Raw genomic sequence first — 14,031 nt, forward strand, 5'->3', positions numbered from 1 at the left:
GCCTCCCCTCCTGCAGCCCTGCCGCCCGCTATGTTGCATTACGCCCGTCTCGTCCTGTCCTGTCCTGTTGTGCCCTCCACTCGCCTTCCGTGCCATCACCGCCCCACTCCACTGCCTGAAACTCTACACACCGTCACCGCTTCAAAGCCCGGCCTCTAGTTTATGCCCGCTCCGTTCATTACTGTTGATCAATCTCGTTCCTCCCTGTCCTTGGCCTCCTCTTCTCTGATCCACGCCATTCCCAGTCCCAGTCCCTCCCATCCCACCGTCCCCGTGCCGGACCTTTGACCACACTATGGCGCTCGCAGACCTCGAGTCGCCCATGCTCCCCTCCCACAACCATGGCCACTCGTCTGCCGATTCCATGGTCACCGTGCCCCTGTCGCCCACCGACCAAAACTACGACCAAGACTTCGACACTCCTTCCGCAAAGACGACTCGGGACACCACTTTCTCCCAGAGCTTGGATGCCGCCCTCGTCGACCGCCTCGACTCCCGAAAAAAGAGACCCACCACAATCATCACAAAGGCCATGTCCCCATCCCGAAGAAGTACCCTGGACTCGCTCGACGACGACGCAAACGTCGACTGGGACACTCTAGACAAGAAGGAGGGCGAAGTTGAGCGCGATGGAGGCGCCGACGAGGTTTGTCTCGCCGACTCCCGTCCACTCTCCATCCTCGACCCGGCTAACCACACCAGAGCACCGCCCTGCTGCTGGAAAGACTCGAGCAGGCCAACCAGGCCATAGCCACCGATCCCAAGTCCGGCCTCAAGCCCCGCGCACGCAGCCAGTCTCGCCCACCCTCCATCAGCCAGATCAAAAAGATGGTCGAAAATCAAAATGCAGACCAAGTCCGCTACTCTCTGCTGCCCTCACCACCTCCAATGACCGAGCTCGACTTTTGGGCTGCCCTAGTCCGCGACTACCACGGCACCGCCCAACGTCTCCCGACCCTGACAACCAACAAGATTCGCTCTGGCATTCCTGCTCCGCTCCGTGGTGTGACGTGGGTGAGCATGGCCGGCGCGCGAGACCGCCAGCTCGAGGACCAGTACGAGCGTCTGTGCAAAGAGTCGAGCCCCTATGAGAACATGATCGGCAAGGACATCGGAAGAAGCTTCCCGGGCGTCGAAATGTTTAGAGATGCCGAAGGCGAGGGCCAGAAGATGCTGGCGAGAGTGCTCAAGTGCTTTAGCCTGTACGATGAAAAGATTGGTTACTGCCAGGGCTTGGGATTCCTCGTCGGCCCGTTGCTCATGCAAATGGGCGACAAGGAGGCGTTTTGCGTGCTAGTCAGGTAAGCGACCGCTCCCCCTTGGGACGCCGTCAGGTGATTGACCGTCTCCAGGTTGATGGACGACTACGACTTGAGGTCCTGCTTCTTGCCGGATCTGTCAGGCCTCCACCTCCGCATTTACCAATTCCAGCGACTGCTCCACCAGCACCTCCCGCAGCTCGCCGAGCACCTTGACGGCATGCAGATTCATGCCGCCTATCTTTCCCAATGGTTCCTATCTTTCTTTGCCGTCACGTGTCCGCTGCCCATGCTTTTCCGCATTTACGACGTCATCTTCGCCGAGGGTGCATCGGAGACCTTGATGCGCGTGGCGCTCGCCATCATGACGAAGAATGAAAAGCGCCTGCTGGCGCTGGCCGAATTTGAAGATGTCATTCAGCTTTTGCTGTCGCGCGCGCTGTGGGATCCTTACGGCTGCAACGCGCAGTCGGCTGACGATCTGGTCAATGACTTTTGCAGCTTTACGGGCGTCGTCACCCGCGAAAGTCTGCAAAGTCTTGAAGTTGGCTTCAGGGAAACGCAAGGTGACGATAATGTTGCCAAGAGCCGTTTCCTTCCCGAAGTCCAGAGCGCCGCACAACGGTTCCTGGGACGCATCTGGGGACCTGACAAGAGGGCGACTCTTACTCCCCCGAATCCCGACAAGCAATCACGTCCTGCCAGCTTCATGAAGCGGACGACTTCGAAAAACAGCATCGCCTCGACTCTAAACTCTGTCGAGGCTTCGTCGGACAGCACAGGTAGAAGCCATGCTAGCACAGCTACCGCGCTGACAGAAATGACATCTCGCTCACGCGAATCTTCGGCAGACAATGCGTCCGTCAAGTCGCTCAAGATGGATCCGAACCGTCTTACTATTTCGGCCAAAGACCGCGATTTTCACACCCAGATTGAAGATCTCCTCACGGCACTCAGCGAAATGCAACGGGAGCAAGCCAATATCACAGCTCAACTACAGCGGGAACGCGAGGAGCGCCGCGAGGACCACCGGATCGTTCGCTCTCTTGTTGATCGCGTCAATATTGATCAGAATGGAGATTCTCTGCGGCCTCCTTCGTCCAAGGCTGACAGGCGTCTTACTCTTCCTGTAAATATGAATGGGAACGCCGCAAACAAGCGACTTTCCACGCCGCTGTTGAGCCCTGTACAAAGCACAGACGAACTCTTGAAGGTTGTAGAAGAACGGTTCCCCAAAAAGGCGCATCATCATCGCAACTCTTCTGTATTCGAGACGAAGCAATATCTGCGCGACGCGTTGGCACGCACGAAGGAGCAGCTGCAGCTTGAGAGCAGCCGCTCGCAGTCTCTGTCCCGCCAGCTTCTCGATGCCGAAACCGAGACTGACCGTCTGCGCAACGAACTCAACGAGGCCCGCCGTCGTCTGCAAGACTCGCATGTGGATAAGCAGCGCCTCGAGCGAGGCATCCAAGATCTCAAGCAGCAGCAGGCAAAGGTTTCCAAGTCCAACACGTGGCCTGCGGCAGAGACTGTTCCTGAGGTCCCCACCCTGACTCGCAGCAACACGACCGAATCTCCCAACAAGGGGCTCCGCGAACTGAAGCTTGGCCGCAGTACCTCGGGAGGCTCAGCTCGCAACAGCATGCGTGGCGGACCCATGCTCACTCGCGTCAACACCTATAGCTCACCTACATCTGCTCCCCGCTCAAATCGTGCCTCCTCTCCCCATGGAAGTGGGACGTCTCAGTTCGATAAGCGCAGTAGCAGCGTGTCTGCACACGCTGTACTGACTCCCACTGAGCACCATCCTTTACCAGCTGAAGACAATCTCCTGGCCGATCTCGTTTCGGCCAAGACGTCAGAAGCACTCGCCAAGCAGGAGCTCGAAGAGCTCAAGGCCCGGTGCGAAGGCATGCGCAAGGAGCTCAGCAAAGCCAAGGAAGCACAAGAAAAGGCCTTGGCCGAGGCTGCTGCCGCGCAAGCTACGACAGCGTCGACGCCCGCCACGCCCAAGGAACTTGAGCCAGTCAAGACGTCCAAGTCAGAAAAGAAGCCCGGAAGCTCACATTCAACAACGACGAGCAACTCGGGAGGCGGCGGCTGGTTCTGGGGGAAACGGACAATGAGCTCAACCGTTGTGGAAACAAAGTGATGTACGAGAGGTGTTTCCGGTTGTACAAAGCGTAAGTATGTGGGACACACGGATGTACGGCCTTTTGTTTTTCTTTCCTTCCATTTACCCCTTTCATCTACCCCTCTCCATCACCTTTGTCCATCTCATTCCTCCTCTTCTTTCTCTCTCTCTCTTGTACACTGTAACGACAGGACATTCCCGGGGCGGTGTCTGGTGTTGATTATTTTCTTGTCCATTTTCTCCAAGCTTTTCTTCTTTTCCATTGTAGCTGGCACATCTGGCGAAAAGAATGATTGAGCATAGGTGGCATAGCATGGGGAGAGCAAGCGCACCAGCGAGCCGAATTTCACATTTTGGCATTTTTCTTCTTACTACATCGACCAGCTGTTTCAGCCATGTCATTGCATCTTGTGTTGAGATCTTTTTGCCGGTGTTTTCCAATCAATTGCGCAGCGCCAGGGGCGGCGCGGCTCAGAACTGCATACCGAGCATTGCATGTGGATCATGAGCGTTGTATAGAGCTCAGGAACGAGAGGCGTATTGGTGGGGCGCATCGTGGAGAAACATTTCCTGAAGACCAAATGTTGTGTAGAGTCTCCTGTTTGCGTCGTTGCATTTGCATACCAAGTTTTGCCAGCTAGAGCACGCGAGACTCGTTGAGACGAGCGCCATTCGATTTTCTGTACTCTATCCAGTGTAACGCAAATCTCTCCGCCACCAAGATGCCATCCTCCGTCAGTCTGGAACCGACCATCTTGATGTTTCCAACTCACGACCCGACGTTATATGTCCAACGGTTATCCAGCCGTGTGGTAGCGAGACGCCGTTGTCCAACCCGCTAGCCGCATCGGGTTAAGCGGCGACCCTTAGCGCCATCACGTCGAGATATTTTACGTCCATCAACGTACCCCACAACGCCGCCTCCGCCGCCCTACATTGCGCCATTTGCCCCAAAAAATTTACGCAGACGCCAAAATGCCGCCGACCGCGCCCTCGGACTCGTCTTCGGACGCTGGAAGTGACCCGCTCGACCTGCGCAACGAGGAGGGCTGGGAGGATGTCGAGCCCGATGCCGATGTCGAGGACGTGCGCGTCAAGGGATTGTTTGATGAGACGGTTGAGTTTAAAAGTGTGAGGGAGCTGGTGGAGGGGACGAAGAAGGCTGCCGGTGTGGATTTGGCGGAGGTGGTGAAGAGGTTTGGTGAGTTTTATTCTCCTTTTTTGCCGTCACGTGGGAACTTGCCAATTTTTCTATTGATGTTGATTGAAGAGCTTTGGGGTCAATTCTTGGATTGGGCCGGGCGTGAGCTAATTGGAGTGCAGGTCTTGATTTTTACCAGCGCATCAAGCTGGTGAACTACATTCGCAGCCAGGTCCGCGCCGGCAACTCCAAGCCGGACCTCTCATCTGCGGCTGCTTTTGCGGACGACAAGTATCTGCAACCAGTCCTCGAAGATGACGCGCTGTTGTTTTTGGTGGACGAGCTTGGGGATGAGGAAGACGCAGACCAAGACCCGCAAGAGGACCGGGTCAAGCAGCTCGAGGAAGAACTGCAAGCGCTCAAGGCCAACTTTGCCGACTACCGCGAGGCCGTGTCGCGGACGCTGGAGCAGCGTTGGACGGAAAGGGATGCTCCCAAAGAGCAAAAGAGCGAAGACAAGCAGCAAAAGGGCGTCGAGCAGGGCTACTTTGACTCGTACTCGTACAACGACATCCACGAGACGATGCTCAAGGACAGCGTGCGCACCGACGCGTACCGTGACTTCATCTACGAGAACAAGCACCTCTTTGCCGGCAAGACGGTGCTCGACGTGGGCTGCGGAACCGGCATTCTGTCAATGTTTGCGGCCAAGGCGGGCGCCGCGCACGTCATTGCCGTCGACAACTCGACGATTGTGGAGAAGGCGATTCTGAACGTGCACGCCAACGGCTTCTCGGATCAGATTTCGGTCCTGCGCGGCAAGATTGAGGAGGTCACGCTGCCGGTCGACAAGGTCGACATCATCGTCTCCGAGTGGATGGGCTACGGCCTGCTGTTTGAGGCCATGTTTGACAGCGTCGTCTGGGCGCGCGACCGCTACTTGAAGAGTGACGGCTTGATGGTGCCCAGCCATTGCACGCTGCGGATTGCGCCGTTTGCTGATGACGACTACGTTGCGGAGCACATCAACTTTTGGCGCGACGTGTACGCCTTTGACATGAGCGCCATGATGGACAAGATTAGGGACGACGCGCGGGTGAGGAGCCTGGTACCAGAGAGACTTGGTAAGTCGTCCAACAATTGTGCCCGTCCGCTGTCTAATGTTTTCTAGCTGCCGACTCGTCCCTCTTCTTGGAACTTCCCCTCCACACCATTACCACTCAAGAACTGGAATTCACCAAAAACTTTTCTGTTGAGCTCAGCAAGGATATTGATGCCTTGGACGGATGGTGCATCTGGTTCGACACCTTTTTCCTCACTTCGAGAGCCGCAAAGCTCCCCGCCGACGCACGGGCTGAGACGTGGAGTGGTCCTGGCGTGGCCTTTACAACCGGCCCGGGTGGCACGCCCACGCATTGGGAGTCGGTGCTGCTGCTGGCAAATCGCGATGGCAGCGACGGAGAGCTGAAGAAGGGCCAGCGGATTCAGGGAACAGTTGCGTACAAGAAGGCTGGTGCCAACGCAAGAGGTCTCGGCATTGAGATGCAGTGGGAGATTGAGGGTGTCAAAGACGGTAGACGGGGTCAATCGTGGAAGCTTGAATAGACTACAGCGACGCCGAGTACGAGGAACAAGAAGAAGCTTGAATAGAGGGAACAAAAGGTAGACCAATAAGACGGCATGTCGATAGCAGGGGTGCATGCGTCGGCGATTGGCGGGCCCAGGGTTAGCTACCTTAGGTCCATGTCGGGTTGCATCCAGGGCTGCATAAAAGTCGCTGGCGCCAGATGACCTCAACGTCCCGCAGGCAGTTTGCGGACGCATCTGGTTTTGTTAGCTGCATCTCCATGTCGGTGAGCTGGTTGCGTAGACTACTCGTACAGTAGCTTTTCCAAGATTCTACTCGTCATCCATCACCCACCCACATCCATCGCAGGGTCCTGTTTCGAGTCGCACGGGCCCGCCGCTTGGCCGTCAGTCCGTCCAGTCCGTCTCCAACGGTCAGGTCAGGTCGACTCCCCCGGCCGTCCACCACCTCCAAGCTTCCCGAATGCTCGACACCTTCACATGAGCTTGCTTCTTGTTTCCGCCAGACCATGACGACCCTGCCGTAGAGCTGCGCACAGCTCCCACGCCTTGTTCCATGCGCGCCATCCTCCCCGGTCGCCCCAACGCAGAGCTCGCTGCTGTGACCACCGGGCTCTGGGAGGGAAGGCAGATCATCGTAAGCTGACGCTTGCTGCTTCGCACCGCCCTCTCTGCTCTCCAGCTTCTCGATTGACCCTGTCGTTGCTGCTCCCAGGCATACATATCCGGCAACGCCCTCATTGTCCTCGCCGGCCCGCGCTCCATCCTCCAGACCACCTACCACCAAGATGACGCCCATCTGCGGTCCGTCGTCTTTGACGAAACGACGGGAAAGCTGGCCGTGGCTTCGAAAAAGGCCGTCTATGTTTACAAGCCGTACGGCGTCGATTTTGGCGATCCGAAAGTAAGGGCGCACTCCTCTGACGGCGCGGCACCTTGATGGCTGGCTAACTAACGGTGTGCAGTGGTCCCTCCAACACACGCTGACGTTGCCCGACCCCGACGACGACATACGCACGCTTTCGTGGGGCATATCGGAGGAAATTCTCGTGGGCAGCTCCTCGCTCGCCCTCTACTCGACCCACAACCGCGACGCCGAACTGCTCTTCGCCACGGCTCTCGCCTCGCCCGTCAAGTTTGCCCATTTTTCCTACGACGCCACTTTCATTGCCTCGACGGCCGACCACGACCGCCTCGTCAAGATATGGCACCGGCTTTCGTTTGGCAGCGTTGAAGAGCGCTTCGACGTTGCCTACCTCCCACACCCCACCACTATCACCGGCCTGCATTGGCGCCGCCCCAGGCACAGAGAACAGCTGATTGAAAACGTCCTGTACACGATTTGCGCAGACAACAAGGTCAGGGTGTGGGTGGGCGGCGATTTGCAGCACGGCCCGGAGATCTTTCAGCTGTGGGCGGAGATTGACTTGGTCGAGTCCATCAAGCCGCGCGCCATACAGCCGTCTTCGCGGTCGTCCAAGCGGTACGCCTTTTTCATCGATAGCGCCGACTTTGCGCTTGCGACGGAGCGCGCGGTCCAGCAGGCGCGCGACGATGCCGACAAGGAAGAGAGCCAGGCGCTGCAGCACCTCATCGACGTCGCGAATCGCACACCCGAAGTCTGCGTCGTCCTCGACAACCGCGGCAACATGTCCGCTTGGGGCTTAGAAAGCGTGAGCTGCAAGGCGAGAAAAACGTCGGACATTTTCAACATTGCGCACGTTGAGGGATTGCGACTGCACTTTGCCCGCGAGACCATCCCGTTGGAAGACAATGTGCAGTTTTATAGCTTTTGTGGAGACGCTCACGGAAGCTCGTTCACGCTTCTCATGCACCATTTTGATGGGCGTTTGGAGTGGCTCGAAGGAAAGGTGGACCTGCTGTTTGACCCATCTCCCATCAAGGCCACGCGGATCGAGCGAAAGGCCATTTTGACTGGGCATCGCGGCGCCATCAAAAAGGTGGTCCGCACTGCGACTGGCCGCGCGCTTATTTCACGGACTGAAGATAACGAAGGCGTTGTTTGGAGACAGGAGCATTCGGAGCATGTTGGCAATGTCCTCGCCAGGCACAGCACTGTGGATGTCAACGAGCACATTCACCGCACTTCGCTGCTACAGGAGGGAAACTTTGTGGCATTTCTGCATCACGATAGCATTTCCCTCTGGGATGCGCGAGGACCGAGAGCGAAAGAGGTGGCTCGCTGCGAGTACACCCTCAAAGGAAAGCCGCTATGTTTGCTTCTTCTCCCAGAAGTCGAGGCTGACTCGGGCTGCGTCCACCTGGCCACCGTCTCTTCCCACATGAAGGGCATCGCATGGGAGGTTCGCATGCCTCCAAAGAACATGTTTGCAAACGGCCGTCTCAGTCCAGCGCATCATCGCAAACCATCCATCAATGTCCACGGCAAGATCTCAATAGAGCAGCTTTGCACCTTTACGCTTGGTTCGGATGAAGATTTGGCTTACGTTCTCCCTGTGGATCCTGCTGGTACTCCTCCCGTAATAACCGGGTTTCTCGATACTTTTGCTCGCGACGTGGCAATATCCTACACGACCTCTGGAGTGCTCAACTCCTGGACTGCCCGGCTTAACGAGGAAGAGCAGAAGATCGAGTGGCTCCTCACGTCAACAGTCGATACGGGGATCGAAAACCCCACTCTGGTCAGCGGCACGTCCATTAGGAAGGCCGCGCTCGTCGACGCGGAGAGGACAGGGCTTACCATTTGGAACACCAGAAGTTCACAACTGGAGCACGAAGAGCGCTTCGAATCTCACGAGGTGATTCGTGATCTCGACTGGTCATCGTCGCCGGACAATCAATCCATCCTCGCAGTGGGCTTCCCGCATCGAGTCGTCATCTACGCCCAACTCCGCTACGACTATCTCAACGCAGGCCCATCCTGGACGGCGATCCGCGAAGTGCGCATCAGAGACTTGACGCCTCATCCAATCGGGGACTCGGTCTGGCTTGGCAGCGGCAACCTCGTGATCGGCGCCGGGAATCAGCTCTTCGTGCAGGACGAGGTTGTCGAGGTTGATGACAGCCTCCTCCCGGACTTGCGATCCGTCGCCCGGCGCAAGAAGGATGTCGACTTGTTTACGCTCGTCAGCAGGCTCAATGGACCGCTGCCCGTGTACCATCCCCAGCTGCTCGCGCAATGCGTGCTCAGCGGCAAGCTGTTGCTCGTGCAGCGCATCCTCATCAATCTCTTCAAGGCGCTCAAGTTTTACACCGAGGGCGACCCTTTCGATACTTTTCTGGGGCTGTCGCCTGAGGACTTTTGCTCGGATCTCGATGTACGTTACCCCGCTTGGTTTTGGCCTAATGTTGAACTATATGTGCTAACGATTGCGCAAAGCCCACGCTTAACCCCGCTTCTCGAAAGGAATTGCACTCGTCTTATGCAGACCTGACTGATTCGGACGTCGAGCCTGCAAGCGTCACGGAAGAGGTTGCCACTTCTCTCAATGATCTCCTGGCTGCTAAGTCGGTCCCTCTGCTGTCTAGCCGTGAGCAGTTCCATTTGGCGGACATTGTAGAATGCGTTGGTACGGTCGAGAAGCATCGCAGGAGCATTGACGATAATGGGTGTCGCTTTCTCTTATTCTTCCGGCAAAAGATACTGCGAGAGGGTCAGCGGGATGGCGCCGTCAAGAGAAATGGCGTCGTGACTGTCAATGGCCATCAAGAAGAGACGAGGCAGGGCGAAGTCATCAGCTGGCGAGAGATGGCATGGGCATATCACTCGGGGAGCCAAGATATCTTGCTAGACCTTGTGGGCCGACACTTCCAAGGTCGACTCGGCTGGAAGGAGGCTAGAGAGGCGGGCGTTTTCATGTGGATGACGGATCTGAATGCATTGGTAAGTGTGTACCACTCGCTTTGGGGGAAATGGTTCTGACATGAAACAGAAAGCTCAATTTGAAGTCGTTGCCCGGAACGAATACACCAAGACGGAAGAACGCAACCCGGTCGACTGCGCGCTTTACTACCTGGCCCTGCGGAAAAAGACTGTCCTCCTTGGACTGTGGCGCATGGCCACCTGGTCGCGTGAACAGACTGCGACGCACCGACTTCTCCAAAACGACTTCTCAGAACCACGCTGGCGCACTGCGGCGCTTAAGAACGCCTACGCACTCATGGGCAAGCGCCGCTTCCACTACGCGGCCTCCTTCTTCCTCCTCGCCGACCACCTCAACGATGCGGTCATGATCCTCGCAAACCAGTGCAACGACCTGCAACTCGCCATCGCCGTCGCGCGCGTCTACGAAGGCGACGACGGCCCGGTCTTGACCAAGTTCCTCAAGGAGCGCGTGCTGCCGCGGGCCGTCATCGATGGCAACCGCTGGGTAGCAACGTGGGCGTTCTGGATGCTGGGCGAAAAGGACAAGGCGGTGCGGGCGCTCGTGTCGCCGCTGTCGACGCTGCTCTCGCCGCCCGACTCGCCCACGCTCGCCTCCAAGCTCTTCCTCTGCGACGACCCCGCCCTCGTCGTGCTGTACCGGCAGCTGCGGCAAAAGAGCCTCCAGACGCTGCGCGGCGCCCTCGCCGTCTCGCCGCGCGCCGAGTGGCAGTTCGTCGTCCACACGGCCCGGCTCTACGAGCGCATGGGCTGCGACTTGCTCGCCCTCGACCTCGTGCGCGGCTGGGAGTTCCTGCTGCCCACGCCGTCGCCGGCCATCCCGGCGTCTCTCACTAAAACGACTACTGATGCTGCGGAGGACGTCGTCGCTGATCTGAGGAGCCCTGCTGCTGCGGGCTCTGGCGGTCCGACGTCGCCGTATGACTACGCTTTTGACCCGAAGAAGCTGCTGCGCAGGCGCAGTAGCCTCGTTGTGCAGGACTTGCCTATGCGCAGTGCGCTGGATGGCTTTGTCGATGGTGGTGCTGAGGTCAATGGTGGTGGTGGCGTCAATGGTGCCGCTGCAGTCAATGGACATGGTCACGAGAATGCCAACGAACAGAAGCAGAATGGCGATGGGCAGAAGAAGCAGAATGGCGACCACGCCAAGCATGAGAAGACGGCAGAGGTGGATGGAGAGACGCAGACGCAGACGCAGACGGAGACGGAAACAGAGGGCAAGAAGAAGAAACCGCCGCCGACGCAGTTTGTCGAGCCGGATGCTAATAGCTTGTTGGATTCGTTTGGGTTTTGAGTGGCGTGGCGTGTGGAATGGGTGGGTTGGTCGGTGTGGGTGTTAGGGTTTGGAGGGCGGTAAGGGGGGAAGAAGGAAAGTGAGAAACTGAGGTATATCCAGGCGTGAATGAAATGAATCATGCCTGATGGAGATCGAATGGACCAGTGGTCTCTTTGATGTGCTTCAGGTCTCCTGAACTGGTTGGACTATCTCTTTTCAACGGTCGTCTCTCTGACGTTGAAGAGCGGCTTTGTGTGATGCATTGTCCGAGTACGCCAGTGTCATGACTTTTGTGGCTGACCCCGGCAGCCAAAAGGAGGAAAGCCATGTTCGATTCTTCTAGCCGTGTCCGTTTATGCCAGTGGTCGCTGTGTAGACAGTCGTAAACACGTAGCTGGCTGTGGTCGTCCTTTTACAGACTCCAGAAACACCCGCCCACCGATCGCGGCGCCGTGCTACGGACACTTCGCTCGTCTGACCCGCTCACATGCCATAATACGGACCCGGGCTCGCGACGGCATCATATGCTTCCGCCGCACATGCCTAGCTGTGGAGGTATAAAGGCGACGCTTTTCTTGTTGTTCGAGGAAGCCTCTCAACCGCTCAACGTCAGTGGTTGTCGAATCCGCAAGGCGACCTCGGAAGATGAAACGCGGCACTGGGCCAGATGGGATGTGTGCGGGAAGAACTGAGACGTGGCATACTGGTTTGGCTTGGGTTGGTCTGGGTTGGATGAGTGGATGTAGAAAGGTTTGATGGTGTCGTCGTGGTTTGTCTGGTCATTTGGTGGTGGGTTTCTTCGCTGTTTTGTGAAGATGCTGCGGGTCTGTCGCGTGTTGAAGGAACAGTGAGGAGCGGCTGGCAATGGGTTTGAGCGAACGACCGCAAAGGAGTAAAATATGGTGGAAAGGTTGTTGTTTCCCCTGTCCCACCAACCAGCCGAGTGGGTGGCTTTCTCAGGTCTTGACACCTGCAGACCTCTCGTGGGTGCTCTGGAATATGTGTTGACTGCCTGGAAAGTTGCTGAGAATATATAGTCGCAGAAATCAGCACTGACCAAGCACCCGTTTCTGTGACTGCGGCGCGTGGCAGCCTTCCGACGCTGAGCTATGGCACATGCCGCTGTATTTCGTGGCATGGGGACTGGCGGTGGTGGTATAAAAGAGCAGTGCAACCTCTGCAAAGCTGTAGGGCAATCCACCGACCGTGTGGAAGAAATTCGGTTCCAGATCACTCTTTGTGTTTGGAGGATGCGTTTGTAGAAACTCTTCATCTTTCACTTCAAAGCTGTTGTTTAAAGATGGCTATCTTACCTCTTCTTCCAATGCTGCCGTTCGGTATCCATCTTGATCAGTGGCCTTCGCCATCATTAGAAGACGGTGTCCTTCATCCCACTAAATACCGAGGCTAACACGAATACCTAGACACCCACCCGCGACCCGCGCACGAGGAGCATTGCACGCACGGCTCCCCAGTGCCATATCCACCACGCGCGACTTCCGCCCGCTCTTCACGCACATGGAGCTTTCGCGCATCTGATCAGTCGGCTGCCACCGCACGCGGGGCCTCCACGTGCCAAGGCAGCTCACCCGGCACCAACTATAAAGTCTGCGCCGTCGACGGCTGGCTGTCCTGTTCTTCCACCAGCAATGAGCGTGCGGGCGGAGCGGTGCTGTGGGACACAGGCACAAAGGCTCCAAGTCGATCCCACTTGGGGTCTGTGTGGCGCGTGGGCGGCGAACATGGCTTGTGGCACTTGGCTGCTGTTGCAGTTTGGGGTGGGAGGAGGAGGAGGAGGTTTTGCTTGTGGCTTTGGTGAGTGGTAGAGGCGTTGGCGCTTGGTGCTGGAGTTCAGCGCTTCGCGGTTATGATGCGCTGCGTTGATGATTGGTATTCCAGGCTCTCCAAGCAAGTAAAGATAAATAAGGAGAAAGCGCAAGAGAAAGTGTATCAAGGGAGGGAAGCGACAAGGGCAGTCGGGATCGTCTCCATCGTCCTGCCGCCAAACCAGGCGTACAAATCGGACTGGCTGGCTGTTGCTGCAAGTCTCACGTCGCAAAGAAGTATATAAATACGCGCCGTAGCGATCAGCCGTGCGCAGTCACCTGCTCCCCGGCAAAATCACAAGCAGATCGGATTGTCACATTCCAGCCGCTACGCATGGCAAAATGGCAAATGACACTTGCTTTTCCTTGCCTGGCTGGCTTCTGACAGCACCGCAGAGCAGTCACGCTGATCCGAGCTCCGCGGCCGACGAGTATATAAACCGCCACTGCTCCCGCTCTGAGCTTCTTTCCACGTAGGACACGAGCCCTCGCGCGGCTCAGCTGTCCGGAAGAATGAAGTCGGATTACTGTTTCCGGGTCCTCTCCATCCCTCATCAAGTATGACACTTTTGGTTTCGTTGTGGAGGGCTCGCAGTTGCGGTGGCTCAGGGGTAAGTTGATCTCTGTTGAGGCGTGCTGAAGTTCGACGTACGTGGTCAGTGATTCAGAACGTAAGGAAAAGTTCATGAGGAGGAGTTTCATCCCGCAGGAGAGCTTGCGGCAAACTTGGAGATAGTCGCAGGAAGAGTTAAAGCGATCTTTCCAGCTCCTGCCCACTTCAATCCAGGAAAAGCTTGGCTGACTTGGCTGTTCCAGTCACTTCACGAAAAAGTCGCAATTACTCTGGCCAGCCTCCTGCGCAGTCAATTCCCGTGATTACCGCTGGCAGCCGCCCGCAACTATAAAAGCTCCCTCTCTCTTCCCTCCACACATTGCCTTTCCA

General features: G+C 57.0%; 3 protein-coding genes across 3 annotated transcripts; all 3 read left to right on the forward strand.

Annotated features, from left to right (window-relative positions):
• The first annotated feature begins 196 nt into the window (after nt 1-196).
• Nucleotides 197-3,458, forward strand: J3D65DRAFT_280833 (rab-GTPase-TBC domain-containing protein). The gene is made up of 3 exons (XM_066795066.1): nt 197-646; nt 703-1,301; nt 1,353-3,458. Exons 1-3 carry the CDS (start codon nt 296-298, stop codon nt 3,409-3,411), a joined length of 3,009 nt encoding a protein of 1,002 aa, XP_066656739.1. The 5' UTR covers nt 197-295; the 3' UTR covers nt 3,412-3,458.
• An 849-nt stretch (nt 3,459-4,307) lies between these two features.
• J3D65DRAFT_618723 (protein arginine methyltransferase RmtB) lies at nt 4,308-6,327 on the forward strand. The gene is made up of 3 exons (XM_066799678.1): nt 4,308-4,594; nt 4,717-5,658; nt 5,706-6,327. The coding sequence occupies exons 1-3, from the start codon at nt 4,369-4,371 to the stop codon at nt 6,137-6,139; spliced, it is 1,602 nt and encodes a 533-aa protein (XP_066656740.1). The 5' UTR covers nt 4,308-4,368; the 3' UTR covers nt 6,140-6,327.
• On the forward strand, nt 6,328-11,321 carry J3D65DRAFT_618728 (WD repeat protein-like protein). Its single transcript, XM_066799679.1, has 5 exons — nt 6,328-6,758; nt 6,837-7,025; nt 7,087-9,420; nt 9,483-9,986; nt 10,036-11,321. Exons 1-5 carry the CDS (start codon nt 6,678-6,680, stop codon nt 11,278-11,280), a joined length of 4,353 nt encoding a protein of 1,450 aa, XP_066656741.1. The 5' UTR covers nt 6,328-6,677; the 3' UTR covers nt 11,281-11,321.
• The last annotated feature ends 2,710 nt before the right edge of the window (nt 11,322-14,031 follow it).

This window comes from Phyllosticta citribraziliensis (genome assembly GCF_038025025.1).
Source record: "Phyllosticta citribraziliensis strain CPC 17464 chromosome Unknown J3D65scaffold_4, whole genome shotgun sequence".
NCBI lineage: Eukaryota > Fungi > Ascomycota > Dothideomycetes > Botryosphaeriales > Phyllostictaceae > Phyllosticta > Phyllosticta citribraziliensis.

Bases quoted from the DNA above. Each gene is read 5' to 3' on its own strand.
- J3D65DRAFT_280833 (XM_066795066.1), top strand. From the start codon at position 296: ATGGCGCTCGCAGACCTCGAGTCGCCCATGCTCCCCTCCCACAACCAT. The intron at 647-702 runs GTTTGTCTCGCC...TAACCACACCAG, and splicing joins GCGATGGAGGCGCCGACGAG to AGCACCGCCCTGCTGCTGGA. The intron at 1,302-1,352 runs GTAAGCGACCGC...GACCGTCTCCAG, and splicing joins GCGTTTTGCGTGCTAGTCAG to GTTGATGGACGACTACGACT.
- J3D65DRAFT_618723 (XM_066799678.1), top strand. From the start codon at position 4,369: ATGCCGCCGACCGCGCCCTCGGACTCGTCTTCGGACGCTGGAAGTGAC. The intron at 4,595-4,716 runs GTGAGTTTTATT...ATTGGAGTGCAG, and splicing joins GGAGGTGGTGAAGAGGTTTG to GTCTTGATTTTTACCAGCGC. The intron at 5,659-5,705 runs GTAAGTCGTCCA...AATGTTTTCTAG, and splicing joins CCTGGTACCAGAGAGACTTG to CTGCCGACTCGTCCCTCTTC.
- J3D65DRAFT_618728 (XM_066799679.1), top strand. From the start codon at position 6,678: ATGCGCGCCATCCTCCCCGGTCGCCCCAACGCAGAGCTCGCTGCTGTG. The intron at 6,759-6,836 runs GTAAGCTGACGC...TGCTGCTCCCAG, and splicing joins GGGAGGGAAGGCAGATCATC to GCATACATATCCGGCAACGC. The intron at 9,987-10,035 runs GTAAGTGTGTAC...GACATGAAACAG, and splicing joins TGACGGATCTGAATGCATTG to AAAGCTCAATTTGAAGTCGT.